This window comes from Rhagoletis zephyria, unplaced genomic scaffold (genome assembly GCF_001687245.7).
Source record: "Rhagoletis zephyria isolate East Lansing unplaced genomic scaffold, Rhagoletis_zephyria_1.1 Rzeph_scaffold_01220, whole genome shotgun sequence".
NCBI classification, from domain to species: Eukaryota; Metazoa; Arthropoda; class Insecta; order Diptera; family Tephritidae; genus Rhagoletis; species Rhagoletis zephyria.
Window position 1 is genome coordinate 5734 of NW_016158304.1, and position 17724 is coordinate 23457.

Here is a 17724-nt window from a genome sequence, read left to right on the forward strand (position 1 = left end):
GACGGACGGACGGACAGACAGTCACCGCTTAATCGATTTCTCTTTTCATTCTGATCATTTATGTATACATTTGTCTATATCTATCTCGATTCGTTTTGCCTGTTACAAACAACCGTTATGTGAACAAAGTTATAATACCCTTGTGCACAAGTGCGCTCGGGTATAAAAATTCCGTTTGTATGGGAGGAGCCACGCCCCCTTGTCTAAATGGTAATCACTGTCGGGCGCTGATTAATTAAACTTTACAAATGTCCAATCTCTCTATTTGTTCCTCGATTCTAGAAATTAATTTTTAAGAAGGAAAGGAAAATGAAACTTTAAAATGAGTGAAAATAGACAAACAAACAAATCGCCTTCAAAGGATATGGTTGCAAACTCAAACGAAAAGTTGCCTATTTCATTTACACCCAAAGTAGTTTCTTCTTTGCTTCCATTTTCTACTAGAACTTTCTATCAAAGTACATTTGTGTCAGTACTTAATTGAAAATATGCAACAAGTTTTACAGTTTATAAAACTGCAAAGCCGCTAATGGTGAGTACGAGGAATTAATGTAAAATTTCGAAAAGGGCGTTCATTCCCTGAACTTCGCTGTTCAAAACTTTTTAATTATCTTGCAGAAATCCGCGCAAAATAACAGAAACTAACGATGAAAGCTAACAATGTACATATGTACATCGAGGCGTACATACATACATATAGTATATATGTACTTTTGTAGATGCATATGTACATTAGACCGCACCACCTTACAAGCAAAAAAAAAAAATTACCGATCCCAGGGGTCGCCTTTTTACATTTTTCGGTTATACCTATACATATGTATGTATTTTCGGTAATAATTTTTTTAATAGTTCAGCTAGAATAATCGAAATACTTCCTTAGCAAAAGATCAGTGATTTTTGGTGAGATTACAGGGCAATTCTGGCTAAGAGAGTTGAAAGTCAGTAGGCAAGATATTTAGTTGGAAAGATTTTGTTTATTCTGGCATGGATGCCTTACAAAGAAAGCTCCTTTGTAAACTTTCATGATAAAAAGCTCTTGTGAAAGAGGCCATTTGAGCATGTTCCGGTTGGAGATGTTCCAACAGTCGCAATGGCGGCGTGGTCAAACAATTAGCATGCCGTTCGAGTCACCCGAGGTTCGAGTCTTCGTGCAGCGGTTTTTATAATTAATATTGTTTTTTAATTTGAATTTAATTTTCTTTTAATTCGTAAATTTTATTGTTTAAGAAGAAAAATCTTTTAATTAAAAAAAAAGTTTTTTCTTAATTTTGTATTCTCTTTATAAGTAACATTTTTTTCGAATCTCTTGATTTTATTACTTTCAAAGAGAAAACATATATATATTTTTTTAAATTTCATTTGATCTTTAGAAGCTTTTTTAAATATTAAATTTTTTCGTAAATATTTTTTTCTTAATTCACTTTATATTCATTTTAGATAACAAGGTTTTAAAAAGAATAATCTTTTTTCTTTTAATTAAAAAAAATATTTTTTTGCTTAATGTTATATTTATTCCGTTATTTAGTTACATTCTCTTCGAATTTTTAGATTTTATTATTTTATAAAGGAAAATTTATATATATTTCTTTTAATTTCATTTTTAGAAACTTATTTGATGTATTTATTTTTTTTTTCGAAGTATTTTTTTTAACTAAATCTTTTTTTAATTTGCAGATAACATTCCTTAAAAAAGAATAACCTTTTTTGTTACTTTCCCTTTCTAGTTAACGATTCTTCGAATCTTTAAATCTTATTATTTTAGATTTTTAGATACTTGTTTTGAATTCTTACATTAAATTTCATTTTCACTCTTAGATTTTATAGCTTTAGAAAGAGAAATACATAACTTCATTTAATTTTCAGTAGCTTATTTTATGTATTTTTCTATTTTTTATAAATTTTTTTTTTGTTTAATTTTGCTTTTGATTTCATATTATTATTTTGAAAAGCAAACAATATTTTTTTATTCTATTTGATAAAAAAATAAATACAAATTTTTATTTGTTTGTTACTTTTAATTTAAGTTTATTTTTTATTTAATTTTCTTTCAATTTTAAGATCTTATTGTTTAAAAAAAATAATATTTATTTTATTTTAATTTATTTAGTTTTCAGAAACTTGTTTTATATATTTTTTCCTTTTTTCGAATTAAAATTTTTTCTGTTTACATTTTAATTTTCTTTTAATTCTTTTGTTTTATTGTTTTCAGAAAGATGCTTTTTCAGTTTAATATAATTTTTAGAAACCTTGCTTATTTTTTCTTTTATTGCTTTTCCTTTTATATTTTTTCCTTTTTAAATTATATTTAATTTCAATTTTTTTATGGTTAAAAAATTTAATTCAATTTAGTTATCAAAAAATATTGCTGAAGACAAACAGACCTAAGACCTCCTCGTTAGCAGATCTTTCAATTAACCTTTTGAAAGATACAAAAGGGCTTTCATAATTTCCATGTTTATTTACTCACATTAGGGTGGTACGTAAGGGTGATAAGAACTGAAATTTGGTGGGCAAGTACTAGAATGGGGTACTTGAGGTAAATGAACTTGAAAACAAACAAAAAATTGTATCCTCGAGACAAAAGCATCGATATCTCGTACTTTAAGAACCGACGATACGAGGAAAATTTGCAAAAGGCGTAGGGGGTAGCCAAAACATAAAATATAAATATAAATCGCCTTCGCCTTAATGATTTTTGGCGAGTTTTAATTTACTGACATTAAGGGTGGTAAGTTGGGGTAATAAAAACCGATGCCTTGGGTGTAAGTACTGGAACGGGGTAACTGAGGTCAATGAACCACGGGGAACAAAAGAAACGAACTTTTTTTTTCTAAATTGCCGTGCAAAATTACATTAGAGTCAGAGGATTAGAGCGAAATATTTTTTTTCCGGTACGGTCTAATGTGCATATATTTGTATTGTATGTAGATATGTTTGCCATAACAGATTGTGAAATGAGTTTTTGCAATTGGCGCTTTTCATTTCTGAGACCCATCGAACTTACCTTTGCTTTGCAAAATTTTCCACATTAACGAAGCGACGTCCATTTGTTGCTGCCGTTGCTGTTGGGGCTTTCGCATGCACATGTTGGTGTTGTTGTTGCTGCTGGCTGTCTTTACTAGCTGCCAGTGCTGCAGGCGTGTGTGTATCATTATCTCTGTTCGTATAAATTGTATAGGTGCCATCCAAATTGTTATTCACTTTGTTGTTGCTGTTAGGCAGCGCTGTATTACTGTTATGCTCCTTTGGAGAATTTTCGGCTGAACGGAAATTGTCTATCCATGCAAAAACAAAAAACATTAAATCGTTAGTTGCTTTCATTTGCATGTGGAAATTACAATTAAACAATCAATCAAACCTGGAGCAAAGGCGCCACCACCAAAGCCACGCGAACGCTGTATGGCGCGTGTTCCGATCACAACTGGTTGCACCAACGATGACTGCTGTGATTGCCTTTGTTGCTGTTGCTGTTGAGCTCTTCTACGTTGTTGGTGTTGCTGTTGCTGCGCCTGCTGCTGCTGGTGTTGTGTGGCGGGCAGACCATAGTTAATTTTCGGATACGTTGAACTCATATTCATTTGTTGTTGTTGTAGCTGAGCATAGGCGCCCATGCCTGCTTGATGATTGTAGTTGGTGGTTGGCTTATGAACGCGCATATAGTTGCTATTCATTTCCATACGATCCATGGCTGGGAAACTGCACACATACAAATACATATACATACATACATATGCAAATGCATTTATAAAGTAGGCGTGGTCGGTTGTATGCGGGAAGTGAGAAGTATGTAAATAAGTTAAAACGAGCTCGTTTGTGAAAGTTCACATTCGTGCAAATTTAATGCAAATTACCGTGAATTCACCGCTTGACGTGTAAAGCGGCCGCTAATTCCCGCGCAGTTGCTGTCATTGGCCGCTGCTGCGCTTCCCTTGGACGCAGACTTGCCGCCATCGGCGCCGCCGCCGCCGCCGCAGCCACCACCCGCGACACCCGCGCCTCCACTACCACCACCGCCACTGCTGCTTGTGTAGGTGCTATCAGAGCTCCTGCCTTCCATGGAGGAGTCCGAGCAGGATTTAGCAACGAGTCGTCGGCTCAAGTAGTTGCCATAGTCGGCTGTGTGGGGGTTGCAAAAGGTAAGAAAATGTTATTATCAAACTTGTTTGTGTGTGTTACTTGTTAGGTGTAAGCAAATGCAAAAAAAAAAAATTGCCATACAAAAAAGAGAAACACTAAACAATTGCATAGTTATGAATGGCGGCTGACATTCACGGGCATAGTTATGTGCCTACCTACAGGCATAAATATTTATGTATGCGCGCGTTGTTAGGTCAACGTCATAAACAAACAACCCCAAAAGGGGTTAGGAAAACTAGAAGGCAATACATTAAAGTGTCGTAAATAAAGGTTGTCGATTGGTAATGAAAAGCAAAATATCCTTAAACTACTTACTGATAATAAGCATATGTAAGTAAATAAATAAACATATTGATAACAATGAAAAAAAAAAAAATAATATTTTTTGAAGGTTGTTCGGGAAAATTCTTTCAGCTATTCTATTTTTGTAATGCAAATGTATGCGCTTATTGATATTTTGGTGACTTTTGACGATTTTCTCAACATTTACTTACCATTCGTTGACTTCTTTGTTGTCGCATGCCCATAGTACAACGGTACATTGCTGCCAACAATATGATGGAAATTGTGTGAATGCAAATCGTTCTGAAAACAAAAACAAAAAATAAAAACACATGTAAGTATAGGTAAAGAAAAATAAAAGTGAGTATCGTAGGGAAATATTTATGATATCCAAAACAACTGTATGTAGTTATTATTCCTTAAAATCGAAGAAATATGCACAGAAAAAAGTTTTAACTAGTGAAGCGAAATAATGGCTTCTTAAAGTAAATATATGTATCTACGGTGATAATCCGTTTATTTCAAAGGTTAGTCCTTTTTCCCATGATAGTGCTCTTTGATTTTATTTATTTTTCTAAAATATTATTTTGTTCATTATTTCACAACTAGCTAGTAAACAAATTTTGAATAAAAGCAGATAATACAAAAAAGTTGGTGGTACTTCGCGGTTGGTTGGTACTTCGCGGTTGGGATTAACCATAGCTTAGGTTAACAGGGCAATTCTAAATTAAAAAAAATATATATTTTTTGCTTTTTAAAACAAAAATTAAATTGGAAATAAGGTTTAATCAAAAAAGAAAACTCAAAACAAATTAAATTAAATTAAAAAAATAAAAATAAAATTAGTTTCTAATAAAAAGAAATAAAACGTAAAAAGATATTTTTCTTTTTAGGCAATAAAATCTAAAAATCAAAAGAAAATGCATATAAACAAGAAAAAAATACTTAGTTCCTTAAAATCAAAAAAAAAAATTCTTTTTTATAGGAACATCTAAAAATTAAAAGAAAATTAGATTAAAAAAGAGAAAAATATCTAAGATAAGTTTCTAAAAATTAAATGAAATTAAAAAACATATATCTGTACCATATATAATACCTAAAAAAAAATAATAAAAATAATTAATGAAGAAGAAATTGTGAATAAAAAAAAAAAAAATATATAAAAATTCCGCTGACCGAGATTTGATATCGGATCTCGAATGGCACGCCTGTGCTCTGCCCACTCGAGCACTGATGATATACAAGTGGTTTCTCTCAAAATACTTTTTCACCACGTGTGGTGAATGAGAGAGCTTTATTTCGAGGTATCCTGTCATCTGTCTTTCATTTTTGGTATGAAAGACTTTTTACTATCTTAAGCCCTGTATGCAGCTCTCAAGAAAATGCTCAAGAAAAAATTTGCATTATTTCGCGTGTGTGTCCAAGGAATTTGGACATTTTTGATACTTCACAGCCTGTTGCCTCACTCTTTCCTCAAGAAATAATGGAACGGGCATATATTTCTGTTGCAAACATGGGTTGCCTTGTGCTCTTTTTTCACAAAAAACTTTAGAAAACCGTAGTAAATTTCTTAAGAACTGCGTACTGCCATAAGGAAATTTGACTCAAGAAAATTTCTTTGCCATTTCTTGTACGTCATTTTATATCGAGTTTTTGCTTTTCTTGAGAGCTGCATACAGGCCTTTACTACTTGCCCTTGTTAGTTACGCTAGCTGGTACTCAGTAAAGCGAATGTAGAGTCACACTTCGTCATCTGATGTATGATTATGATGATACCCCACCTGCCTTCTCATGTAAAGAATCCACTAATTTTCCCGTATAAAGCAGATAATATTGTTGTGGTTTTGAATAGACAGTAAACTGTCTATAACAGAGCAGATTTTGAAAAATTTGACATTTACACAAGACAGAAGCTGGTGGAAGCTGTCCTCTGTATGGCACTGTCTCATCACTCCTATCACCTATGGTGGTTAACTATTTTTAACGGAAATGTAGAACTTCAAACGTGTCCTGGCTTCTACAGACAATGCTTGAAGGTCTTCATAAAGGCGTCGTAGAATTCTAATCTCAAGATGAAAGGCGACGCAATTTTCGATCAGTGGTGATTTGAGAAGTGTCAAGCTTACTATTTGACAATCAACAGGGTTTATGAAAAAAAGGTTGGACTTTAAGCGCAGTTAGTTAGTTAGTTAGTTCTGACACAATGGAACTATAGACACCGCACCTCAAATCTCAATTGTATCTCTTAAAGAGAGAGTTCCTAACTCAGTGTTGGCAAGATACCTTCGTCTTCCGACTCTGTGATCACACCTATACGGTGCAAGTGAAATCGCAATCGGTTACGTATCTGGGATGAAGCGCAGGGAGCCCATTTGCCCAACCTTCGCGATCGCGGATTATCACTTGGAATATTGTGCCAAAGCAGTTCTCTTTAGTCATGGATCTGTTTCAATCTTTCCAAATCTATTAAGCTTCAAAAACGATTAAATTCACTGATACATATAAATAACTCTTCATAATTTGAGAGAAATAATATACACAAAAACCAATTATGGAAGAAAAGTGTACAACAATTGAAATGTCTCCTCACAAAATTACACTCCATAGTGCAATAATTAATATTCGTATAATTTCCTCTAGCATTCCTCTACATGTTGTATTTACTTTATTATAAATTTCATCACTCACCCATGCCCTGAAATTTGCCGGCACTAAATTGAACATTGGAAACGCTTGATAAATATCGACCATTTTTCGTCTACTATATTTCGGATCAATCACAAATGGTAGAACCATTTGTTGTACACACGCTTTGGATGCACTTTAAAAAAAAAAAAATGTAGATTCCTTCAGTTTACACGTAGTACACAAAAATTCACACCCACCCACACACAAACACACACTCAAACAAAAATGCACAAATTCTAAAGTAGACGGGCTTTCTTCCTGTTTATTATTGCAGAGCTGCTTCCGCTGCGGCGTGTATCCGTGCGAATTCGCTTTAAACCTTCCGCAACAAAAGTTAAACTGCAACTGTTTGTTGCCTGTAGGCATGGCGTAGTTAAGCATTTGTGTGGTATATATGTATGTAGCTGATTGTAAACAAATACTGCCATGCAAATATAAAAGCCTATACATACATATCTACTATGTGTATATAAGTCTGAAGGCGCATTCCCCTGTAACAAAATTAGTCAGTCGGTTGTCTATCAGCTGCTACTCAAAACAGGCGTTTATCCTTTAAAAAAAAAAAAAACATTGCTTCTGCGTTTGTATGTTTACATTTGTGTGTTGTCTGTATTTGTTTAGAATACCTGCTCCTTTATTATTAGTACAAAGCACTTTGTTAATAATTTTCAGCAGCTTTACGGACGATACACATATCCTTGCATGTATGTAAATACACACACACACGTATTTTCAGAACTATTGTGGGTGGACTGACTGGCATGCCTGCAAAGCGCACAAATGTGCTATCTCTCACAACTTTTTAGCGGCGTGACCAATTTAAATTTCCACGGATTCGAAATATACAAACGTACATACCTATGTATGTACATTAGGCTACATCGCACTCTATAAACAAAAAAAAAAAAATCGGTACCGTTTTTCTATGTGAATTATAAACTGTATTATATTTTAATACTTTGTGAAACATTTTTTGGAAAAAATATTGAGATTTACGTGAGCTGGGCCCATTTGAAAATATGTACCACAGGAAATTGAGATTTTTATAAATAAAATAATGTAGTTTTTAAAAATATTTTGTACAAAAAGTCTGCTCAAATGCTAGAGGAATTTAAGCTTAGAAGGTCTGCATAAAAATGATTTGAAAAGTTTCAACAACTCAATTGAAATAATGCAATTTTTTGGAAGTACTTTCAAATCGGTCATCAAGCTCATGTAAATCTTAATATTTTTCCAAAATATTTTGACTGAAGTCAGAAAATGTATTAAGTTTTTTGATTGCGGTGAAAAAACCGCACATTTTTTTTTCGTTGACGTACCCTAATGTACATATGTAAATATGCATGTAAATATGTACATGTGTACTAACTAAACTAGGAGGCCCATTTAATGTCAGATTGGTCAAAAATTTTGGGTTTTTAACAATTGCTTCAAATATACATAGGTCAGAGAGCAGAAGGGTGACTTGACTTAAAGTTTGGACTGTTCTCTTTAATACCCCCCTACAATATTGAGCAGTAAAATATATTTAAATTTTAATTTTGGTCAAAGAACCAACGATATCATCAAAACATACCAGGAAGTGGATAATACTCACTTTTCGGAAAGTTATGAGGCGCATACGTCCCAAAGTAAATTCCACTTTCAAGGTACTTCAAAGACATGCAGTAAAATTGACAAAGACAATTGGGAGTTCACAAGAAAATAAACATTCAAGAAATAGTTCCGATATTAGCAAGTCAATGTTCTTATTAAGCCTCATCGAAAAATTCCTTGTCGTTTAAAGAATATAGGAAATGCGGCGTTATACCTGACATAAGCTACTATTCCATACAGCCACAGATATACATATTAACTAAAATTTTATTAACCTAAAAATAAAGTCTTTGGGAAGTGGTTATCATATTTAATGTAAAATTTAAACATTTTTAAGATAAGATTTTAATTACTTTTAAAAGGCAAATGTTAATAAAATGCCGCTTCGAATTTTTAACAATTGAGCAATTATAAAAAATCTGCTTTTTAAACAAAAATTTGCTTATTGAAACTACTTTCTTTTTTGTATCATGGTTACTACTATGAAATCATGTGTTGAGAGAACAATATTTAATTGACGTAACTAAACGTTTCTGTCAGTGTAGCAGAGTTGACTAGAACCCGATTTATCTAAAAGCGGATCAAATGTGCCCAGTAGCGTACTCTAGTCTCCGTTCTAACTTCAAAACTACGGAATATTTAAGGTGCTGCTTCTGAACTTTTGTCAAGTTCTAAGTGGAAATAAAAGCCGAAATATGTGTGTAAGTATACAGGTTGTCCTCGACCACCAACCTACCCCATCAAAAAAGGAGGAATATATTTTTTTTATTGAAAAGCGCAAAAAAATGACCAATGAAATCGGGGATGCTCTATCTTTTGGTATCTAGTATTATCGACTTGCGGTTTCAACCGAAAGTGGGTTAAACTGTCCGGAAGTTATTTTTTTTTTCAAATTACACATATATGTTTTACTGCAATATCGGATTCAGAGGATAAAAATGCGTAACCCTTATTCGAAACTTTTTTCTCGGAAGTCCCTTTTTCAAGTTTTAATTGGCTTTCGAACTTCAACTCGTCCTGTGTGTAAAATATAGAAAAATTCACGAGGAATAATTTGTGGGACATTTTAACCCATTAGCCTTATCACGAAAGGATAATTTTACTCATTTTTTGGAATGTCTGAATAAACAGGAAAAACAAAAAAACAAATTAGTCACCTTAAGACCTCATCGTTAACAGAACTTTCAATTAGTCTTTCGAAAGGCAGTAAATCGCTTTCAAGATAATTGCCACAATTGACAATTGTCTTACGAAAGGCTTTTGTCTTTCAAAAGATTGTATATGGCCACAAAAAAAAAATAAAATTTGACCTGAGCAAGCAAATTGATTTGGAGGTGCTACTACATATATGGGTCTAGGTCTCTCATCCTGCGCTGGAATCATTTCGCCGCCAAAAATGCTGTTACACTGTGTTATCAGATATGTGTATCTATTGTATTTGATAGACTGTAGGCCAAGCAAAAGAAAGTTGACCCACCTCTAAGTGCCGACTGTATACTTTTCCAACTTAGATTATGAAATATTCATAAACTTTCTGTGAACGGAAACATGATTCGGAATTAAAATATTTTATGTGCATACATACATACACATGTACTCGATAAATTCACAATGGCATTTTAAAATCAGTCACTATGTTTGAATGTGTATGCCTACATATAACTATGTACACACATACATACATATGTGTATTACTACTAAATGTAGACACTTGAAATCGCGTCGACTTTAAATGAGGCCAAACGAACTAAGGTGCGATTATAATTGGAACAACTTGGGTATGGTCAAGTGACGATAAGCTAAATAAATGATATATGTAGTTATTGTGTCACAATTGTCGTTAATGGTTTTGGCACCAATTCTCGCCAATTGACCTACTCAGCAATGAATTATGGCGATTTACTGAATATTTATATATATACGTGCTTTCGTGCATTTCGTTCGTGTACTTAAGGATGTCAGTGTAAAAGGATTTTGATGCGGAAATACAGTCGAATTGAATACATATTTACTTAGCAGTTTAGTTGAATACAATAAATAAAACATAACAATTTTAACTCACATTAATACTCGCTGCGTTTTCCTTAAAATTTTCATAAACATCTGGTGGTGATTGAAACGCATGCCTTCGCGTGCCACTACCTTCCGTCGTTCGAAAACTGTAAAGAAATATCGTAATCACATTTCAATTTATAAATAGTATTTAAGATCACCAAAATCGCTGAACNGCCGAATGTGGCGATGGCACACGCAGCGCATACTGTACCTGTCCATCAGCAGCGACGAGTGGCATTTGCTTGCGCGAAAGTCGCGTACGCACCGCTGAAATCAGCGCTGGGCCATCTTCTCGTGCGGCAGCCAAACCTTGTACCACATCCAGTACAGCGCGTGTATTGGTTATTTGTCCCAAAATAGCGAGCACATCTAAAGCGGCTTGACGCACGCGACGCTTGCGATTTAGGGCGGCATATGTGGCATGGGTAACGCAGGTGGTCATGTCAAAGCAAGTGCTAGGAAAGGTCATCAGCGAGTACATAACCATTTGGAGCGCGTGTTCGCGGAACTGTGTACAGGGGAGGGGAGAGAGAGAGCGCCCGTTATTCAAGTGAAATTTTACACACAAACGCAAATAAGTCGAAAAGAAAGAAAATGGAAAGAAAGAAGAACGGAAGTTCATCAATTCTAGTGATACCAAGTAGCCAGCCGCACTTAGCCACATTAATAAAGGAAAAAAATATTAGCACACTTTTGTGGCCATTGTCACTTTTGTGGGCCAGCTAGTTAATATGCAGGCATTTAATAATTTCTTAAAGTAGTAGTGCTGCGGTCAGCAGACCAACGCGACCATTATCGCTGCTGGTCAACCTGCTTTGCTCATGTTTGCTTTCGCTTGTTGATTGCACTTACCCTTGAGCTCTTTGCATGCAAAAATTCTTGCGACAATAATTTGAGTACAATTGCCGCCGCCGGCAGTCGATGCATCAATGCTTTGCATACGCGATTCGCTCCAGCGCCACCTTGGCGACACAGCCCGGTCATTATTTGTGTTGTACGATCCTCCAAGTTATCGAGTGGCAAACGTGTTATGAGATTGATTAGCAGTTGTTGCTTTGCCTCGGCCACGTCTGGATTACGTTCAGAGAAGAGTAAAGTGCGGAGTAAACTATCCAGACACGGTTGAACTTGTGCCAGTGTATCGGTGTTGCGCAAAGCTACCTCGAGTTGAGCAACGCCCTGCAGGCGGTGATGCCAGTTCTAAAAGATTGAACAAAAGGAGATTGTATGTAATATTTATGCATAGAAATATGCAGAACACAAAAAAAAAATAACATTATGTAGATACTGCGAATTTTACGCTTATCGTATATGATTGGTTAGGCTACTGTTAACTTCTTTGTAATTTAGATACAAACTTGATATTTTATTATATGTATATTTAATAAAAAGTAAGTGCGCCTGGGCCACACTGGAGAAATGAAAATTACCTTACATATCTAGGTTGTGTCATAACCAATATACATATGTACATACATACATACATACATAAACTTATCTGCTTTTGCTTAAGGCTATATTTTTTGTCTTTTTTATATATAGATCTCTACATCTACCCGGTTAATTCAAATTACAATTATGTTATTCTGTTTTCCTTTATATTTGCTTTTATCTTTATACTCCATCGTCAACAAAATCGATAGTAACATCCACCAAAATATCGATGAAGGAAGATCGATACAAATATCGGTAGCGAATTCGATAAAGGTATGAAAATAAAAACATTGAAAAATATCGATAAAAATATCGATAACAAAATCGATAAATATCGATAAAAACATCGATAAAAATAACGAGAGAAATATTGAAAACAAACTCGATAAAAATATCGATAACAAAATCGATAAATATATATCGATAACTAAATCGATAAGAAATATCGATAACAAAGTCGGTAAATATCGATAACAAAATCGGTAAATATCGATAACAAAATCGACAAAATTATCCGTAGCAAAATCGATATACAATATCGAAACAAAATCGATAAATATCGATAACAAAATCGATAAACATCGATAACAAAATCGAGAGAAATATCGAAAACAAAATCGATAAAAATATCGGTAACAAAATCGATAAAAAATATCGATGACAAAATCGAGAGAAATATCGAAAATAAAATTGATAAAAATATCGATAACAAAGTCGATAAAAAATATACATTTTTTTTTCGATAACTTCAGAGGTAACCGAAAATCTCTAAAATCCCGAAATAGTTCCCAGATTGGGTCTTTGTGTCTCTATTTACATAGATATATCCTCTTCTTTATAATTACCTTGGTATTAATCTTTCTTCCCTTTATCTTTACCTTTACCTTTACCTCTATGTTTAATAGTTTCTTCATCTACCATCTACTCCTTCACCTTAGATACATACATACATAAGTAAAGTGTTTACATTTACCTAGGTCTCCATTTTTGCCTTTATCTTTACGCATCTTTTTTTTACTTTTGCCTTTGCCTTTATCCTTTTCTTTATCTATGTACGTTCTCACCTTTACTTTCATTCTTGCATTGGTATTTATCTAAGTCTTATTTTTTAATCTTTTATTAGCACATTTCTGTTAAATGAATACCATGTGCATACATTTGAGAAGCGCTTGTATCCCTCCGAACCATTTCCGTGTGCAATTTCCGTTTAATTTACCAATTTACTCCCCACCAACCAACCGCCGCTACAAAAATCAAGATAGGTTTGGTGAGAAAGTGCGGCGTACACAAATAAGCCAGTGTGTACGATAAGCAAAGAGTAAATCATGAAGGACTTATGTCTTAACTTAGAGAAAACAAACGAGGCTTAGGCATTTCGTAACCAAAAATTCAAGCGCGTCTTGCCTTATATGTTAGAGTGGCCGGGACTTGACCAATGCAAGCGAGCAGTCGCTAGAGAGCCGGAGCTTTCAATAATGTCTCAAGTCAAGCTATTATAAATACTAGGATTTCCAGTTATTGTCAAAATTCGACAATTTTTCTAGTTTTTTTTTTTTCAAATATAGCGCGTCGATTATGTTATAATTCACAAAATTACTCAAAAGAAAATCTTGTGCTTTGAAAATGACTAAAAATTGTTATAATCTTTTTTTAATATTTTATTGGCGTTACAGTTCAGCAGGGAAACGGTTTTTTATAAGAAGTGATTTTTTTATAAAACCCCTTTGGGCGTCAAAAAAATGACTGAAGTCTACTGGCACAGTCTGGCAGTGGCATACAACGGTCCTTGAGAAAATACAGGTCATACAAGAAGCAAACGAGTGCCAAAACAGGGCGAATGAATGCGAGGGATTAATATTCGCAAGCTACATGAAAACCAGAGTACGAAAATAAACTGTACAAAACAATTCCCATTTGCTCATCGATCATCATATCATTTGTGGTTTTGTACATAGTCAGAAACAAATTGTAAGCTTCACTGTCATTTTCCCCAACTAGAAACGTTTGCTTTTCGTTTGTGACAATTGTGCCATAGGGTGATATCACCAACGTTTCAATTACGTGAAAAATATTTTTTCTGTAAATTTTCATATCCAATTCAATTAAAAAACATTTTTATTTTTTTATTCATTGCAGCTATTCGTTTTGTGTTTAGTTATTGGATATGTGTACATACATACATATATTTTTCTCTGCACGATTCATTTCGTTTGTTGTTTCGTCTGTAACTACTAAATTAATGTAGTGTACTATCGCCAAAGTGAACTCAGCCGTTTTGTTTTCGTATTGTACCGAACTGTTGAAGTAATAAACGAAACGAAATAGTAACGTACAATATAGTTTATTTTCGTACCCTGCTGAAAACTTTAAAATCTAGATAGTTTTTTTTTCCAAAAATTATCATTATCAGAATAATTTTTACCAACTCTAAAGTCTGATTTTTCTGCATTGACAAAGGAGCAATCATCGTTTTTAGATGCTTTCCATTTCAAGACAACCGTTCAGGTACGGCCGTGATTTTTAATTTTGATGAAGCTGAAATAGCCGACTTATAAGCCATTCTGTTTTTAGATAAAAATCGATATCTGGTATTTTTTTTTTCAAATGCCCATAACTTTGTTAAAAATTAATGGATTTCAACCTTTTTCACTCGATTGCTAGTAATTGTAGCCATTTTAAGATGGAATGATGAAATAATCGATTTTTATATATATTAATTTTTTATTTATTTTTATGAATTTTTATAAAAGTTATGCAAAAACCATAGTTTTTTTTTCTTTGATACTAAATATTTCACAAAAAATAGGCACTTTGAACTACAATGGAGCTAAATCACGATGTCCTTGAACCAGATGAAACTGAATCGGTCTGGAACGATGGAATTTCCGATTACACTATTTTGGAGGGGTCTTCATCAGTTAGCCGTCCGGATATCGGGGAAGATGTACCGTTCTGGGAATATTATACACAGCTACTCAACAGCGTATTATTTTTCAGCAAAATAATATTTCATGAAAATCATATTGAATGCTTTCACCTCACCAACATAGCTGCCTGCAAACTGGCATTATCCTATTTTAATACAAATTTAAGTGAATTTATTCAGACAAGAACAATTTTGTCTTAAATTAAATACATTGTTTTTGAGCTTGTAGCTAATTGAAAATAGCCTTGAACACGCAAAGCAACCATAATCGCTTAAACAATCAGCCAAGTGTTGTCATTGCAGGACAGTTACAGAGTTGAAAAATAAAACTCTAAGACAAGCAGCGGAAGCCACACCAAAACGTTTGTCTTTTCTTCTATTCGGCTTTTCGACCTTCAGGAATGCGGTAATTTGCGCACAATTTCTTTTAGCCATTAATTGTCCTTCTGCTGGTATGAAAAGTAATACAATGAAGAAATTTCTGGCTAATTGAAAAAATACTGACCATAATGCAAGAACAGTGATAGAATGGCCGAGACAGAAATTTAGTTCTGTACTAAACCAAAGGGAATGCAATCAAAGTGAATTGAAAAATTAATTATGAAAAAAATCGAAATTACCTTCATTAGATGCGCTCTTTCTCTTTAATAAATTCTCTCTAAGTCACCTTTTTTAAACACTTATAAATAAGGAATGTATTCTGAGGCTGAGGCAACACTTCCCTTTCCCACATTAACACTTTGCTGCCATTGAACTCGGTAATTGGTTAAGTACCACAATTTTTTATATTACTGTGGGGCTTTCAGACACCACATTTACAACATATACTGACATATATGCTTATACATACACATATTGCTTAAATTTGTATATATATGTATATTTAGTCAGTCAACCGACAAGTCATGCTGTCAAGAATTCAACCGCGACGGCTTGTGTGGCTTTCGTTATCCTATGTCTAAAAAGGATTGCGATGTACATACATATAGGCATACAACATATGTATCAGGGATGTTGCGAATATTTGCATTCGCATTCGCATCAAATGATACGAATGTTTTGCGAATGCGAATGTGTACATGACCAGAGAGTCCACTCTAATATTGTTGAAATGGCTCTTAGTCTGTCTAACCAGGATGCGGATAATAACCGGCTATTAGCTTCAGGCGCTAAACCGTTAACTAGTATGTATATCAAGCAAATTGATGGGCCTTCAACAATTACTGCTAAAAGTCCTATAAGCAACCTAGAAATAATTTTAGATTCCTCCAGTGAAAGTGAAGGCTCGGATGTAGAATCTGGAGGCACTAGAAAATGTGAAATTAAAGCTCAATTGAAAGCCTATCTTAGCAGCAGACAACACAGATTCAAAAAACTGCTGTTTTAAAAATTTTCAGGCTTTTAATCATCGAATTCGAAAACCCCCCTTATATAAATATGTCTTTGGTGAAAAAAGAAAAAATAATAAAATTTGGTCGTCATATTGGATTCGCCATTTTGAATTTTGAAAATCTGACAAAAACCCCCAAACACTAAGTTTCAAATCAATTTGGTTACTTCTCGACTTTTGGCCAGCAAATGCTAGTCGCCAGACCATAGTGCACCCTATATGTTAAGCACTCGTTCAATGTTCTCATAATTTACAAAATTTTTAAGTAATAAAAACGATGACTTAAGTTGGTAGGTTTTTTAATGTTATTCCAAACATTCGCATTCGCATTCGCACAATCGCATTTCGAAAATTCGCATTCGCAAATGTGAAAAATGTGACATTCGAAACATCCCTAATAAACATATTGTTTTGCCACCAACCACCTGAGTGACTTGAATCGATTTCTTATATATGTTGTAGTTGTTTCAAAAAGTCAATAGCACGCTTTGGTTGATTGTGAATTTATTTTTAGGTATTCTTTAAGACACCTTTGACATGTTGTGCTGGCATGCAGCGTTTTTTTCCGTTTTTGGCATATATGTATTTGTAGGAATTTTACTGAAATTTTATAGGCCGTCACCAGCTAAGTAGCTATTGGTTAATGAGTGTTACAGTGGTTATTATGGTGGCGGTTTGGTGTGCAATTATCATCAAATTTTCAAGGTTGGTAGAGGGTGTTGCTGGTTTAGCTTGTGGTGCCACCTCACTTGGACTTGTAATAAATTAGTTCCTTCCTTAGTTTACAAAGGTGTGTTGATAAATTGTCTCAATGTTGTGGAAGATGAAAAAACCCAGATATGGGCAAGTAAAAGCAGTTTGTGAGTCCGATGTTTAACTGTCGTGTGTAAAAAATGAAATTTCGAATGTTCATACATATATGTATATCTAAATTGTTCTACGACAGCTGGACAGCAAGAAGTATCAAAATGTTTGTGTTGCGTAAGGGACATTTTCATTTGAGTTAGTATTAAAAAAAAATCGACAGTGAAAAATAGTCATTAGTCTGAAAAGGCTTAAAAACTGGGTGGGAGCACCGAATCCCCCACCAGCCGGCTACGGCGGCTACTGCATATCTTAAATGAATTAAATTATTTTAAGCAGGGCGGTAATCATTATGAGTTTAATAATTTAAATCAGCATTTAATAAGTCTTTTATGATTTTTATTTTTCC

The 17724-nt window shown here is 33.9% G+C and overlaps 1 protein-coding gene across 1 annotated transcript in view; it reads right to left on the reverse strand.

Moving 5' to 3' along the window:
• Positions 1-2988: 2988 nt before the first annotated feature.
• LOC108363222 (uncharacterized) overlaps positions 2989-17724 on the reverse strand; it is a 25698-nt gene continuing 10962 nt past the window's right edge. The window contains exons 2-8 of the mRNA XM_017616514.1: positions 11614-11961; positions 10920-11269; positions 10769-10865; positions 4635-4725; positions 3855-4119; positions 3362-3699; positions 2989-3278 (exon numbers count right to left, since the gene is read on the reverse strand). Coding sequence (XP_017472003.1) covers positions 3004-3278; positions 3362-3699; positions 3855-4119; positions 4635-4725; positions 10769-10865; positions 10920-11269; positions 11614-11961 — 1764 coding nt within the window. The 3' untranslated portion in view covers positions 2989-3003. The remainder of the gene's footprint in view (positions 3279-3361; positions 3700-3854; positions 4120-4634; positions 4726-10768; positions 10866-10919; positions 11270-11613; positions 11962-17724) is intronic.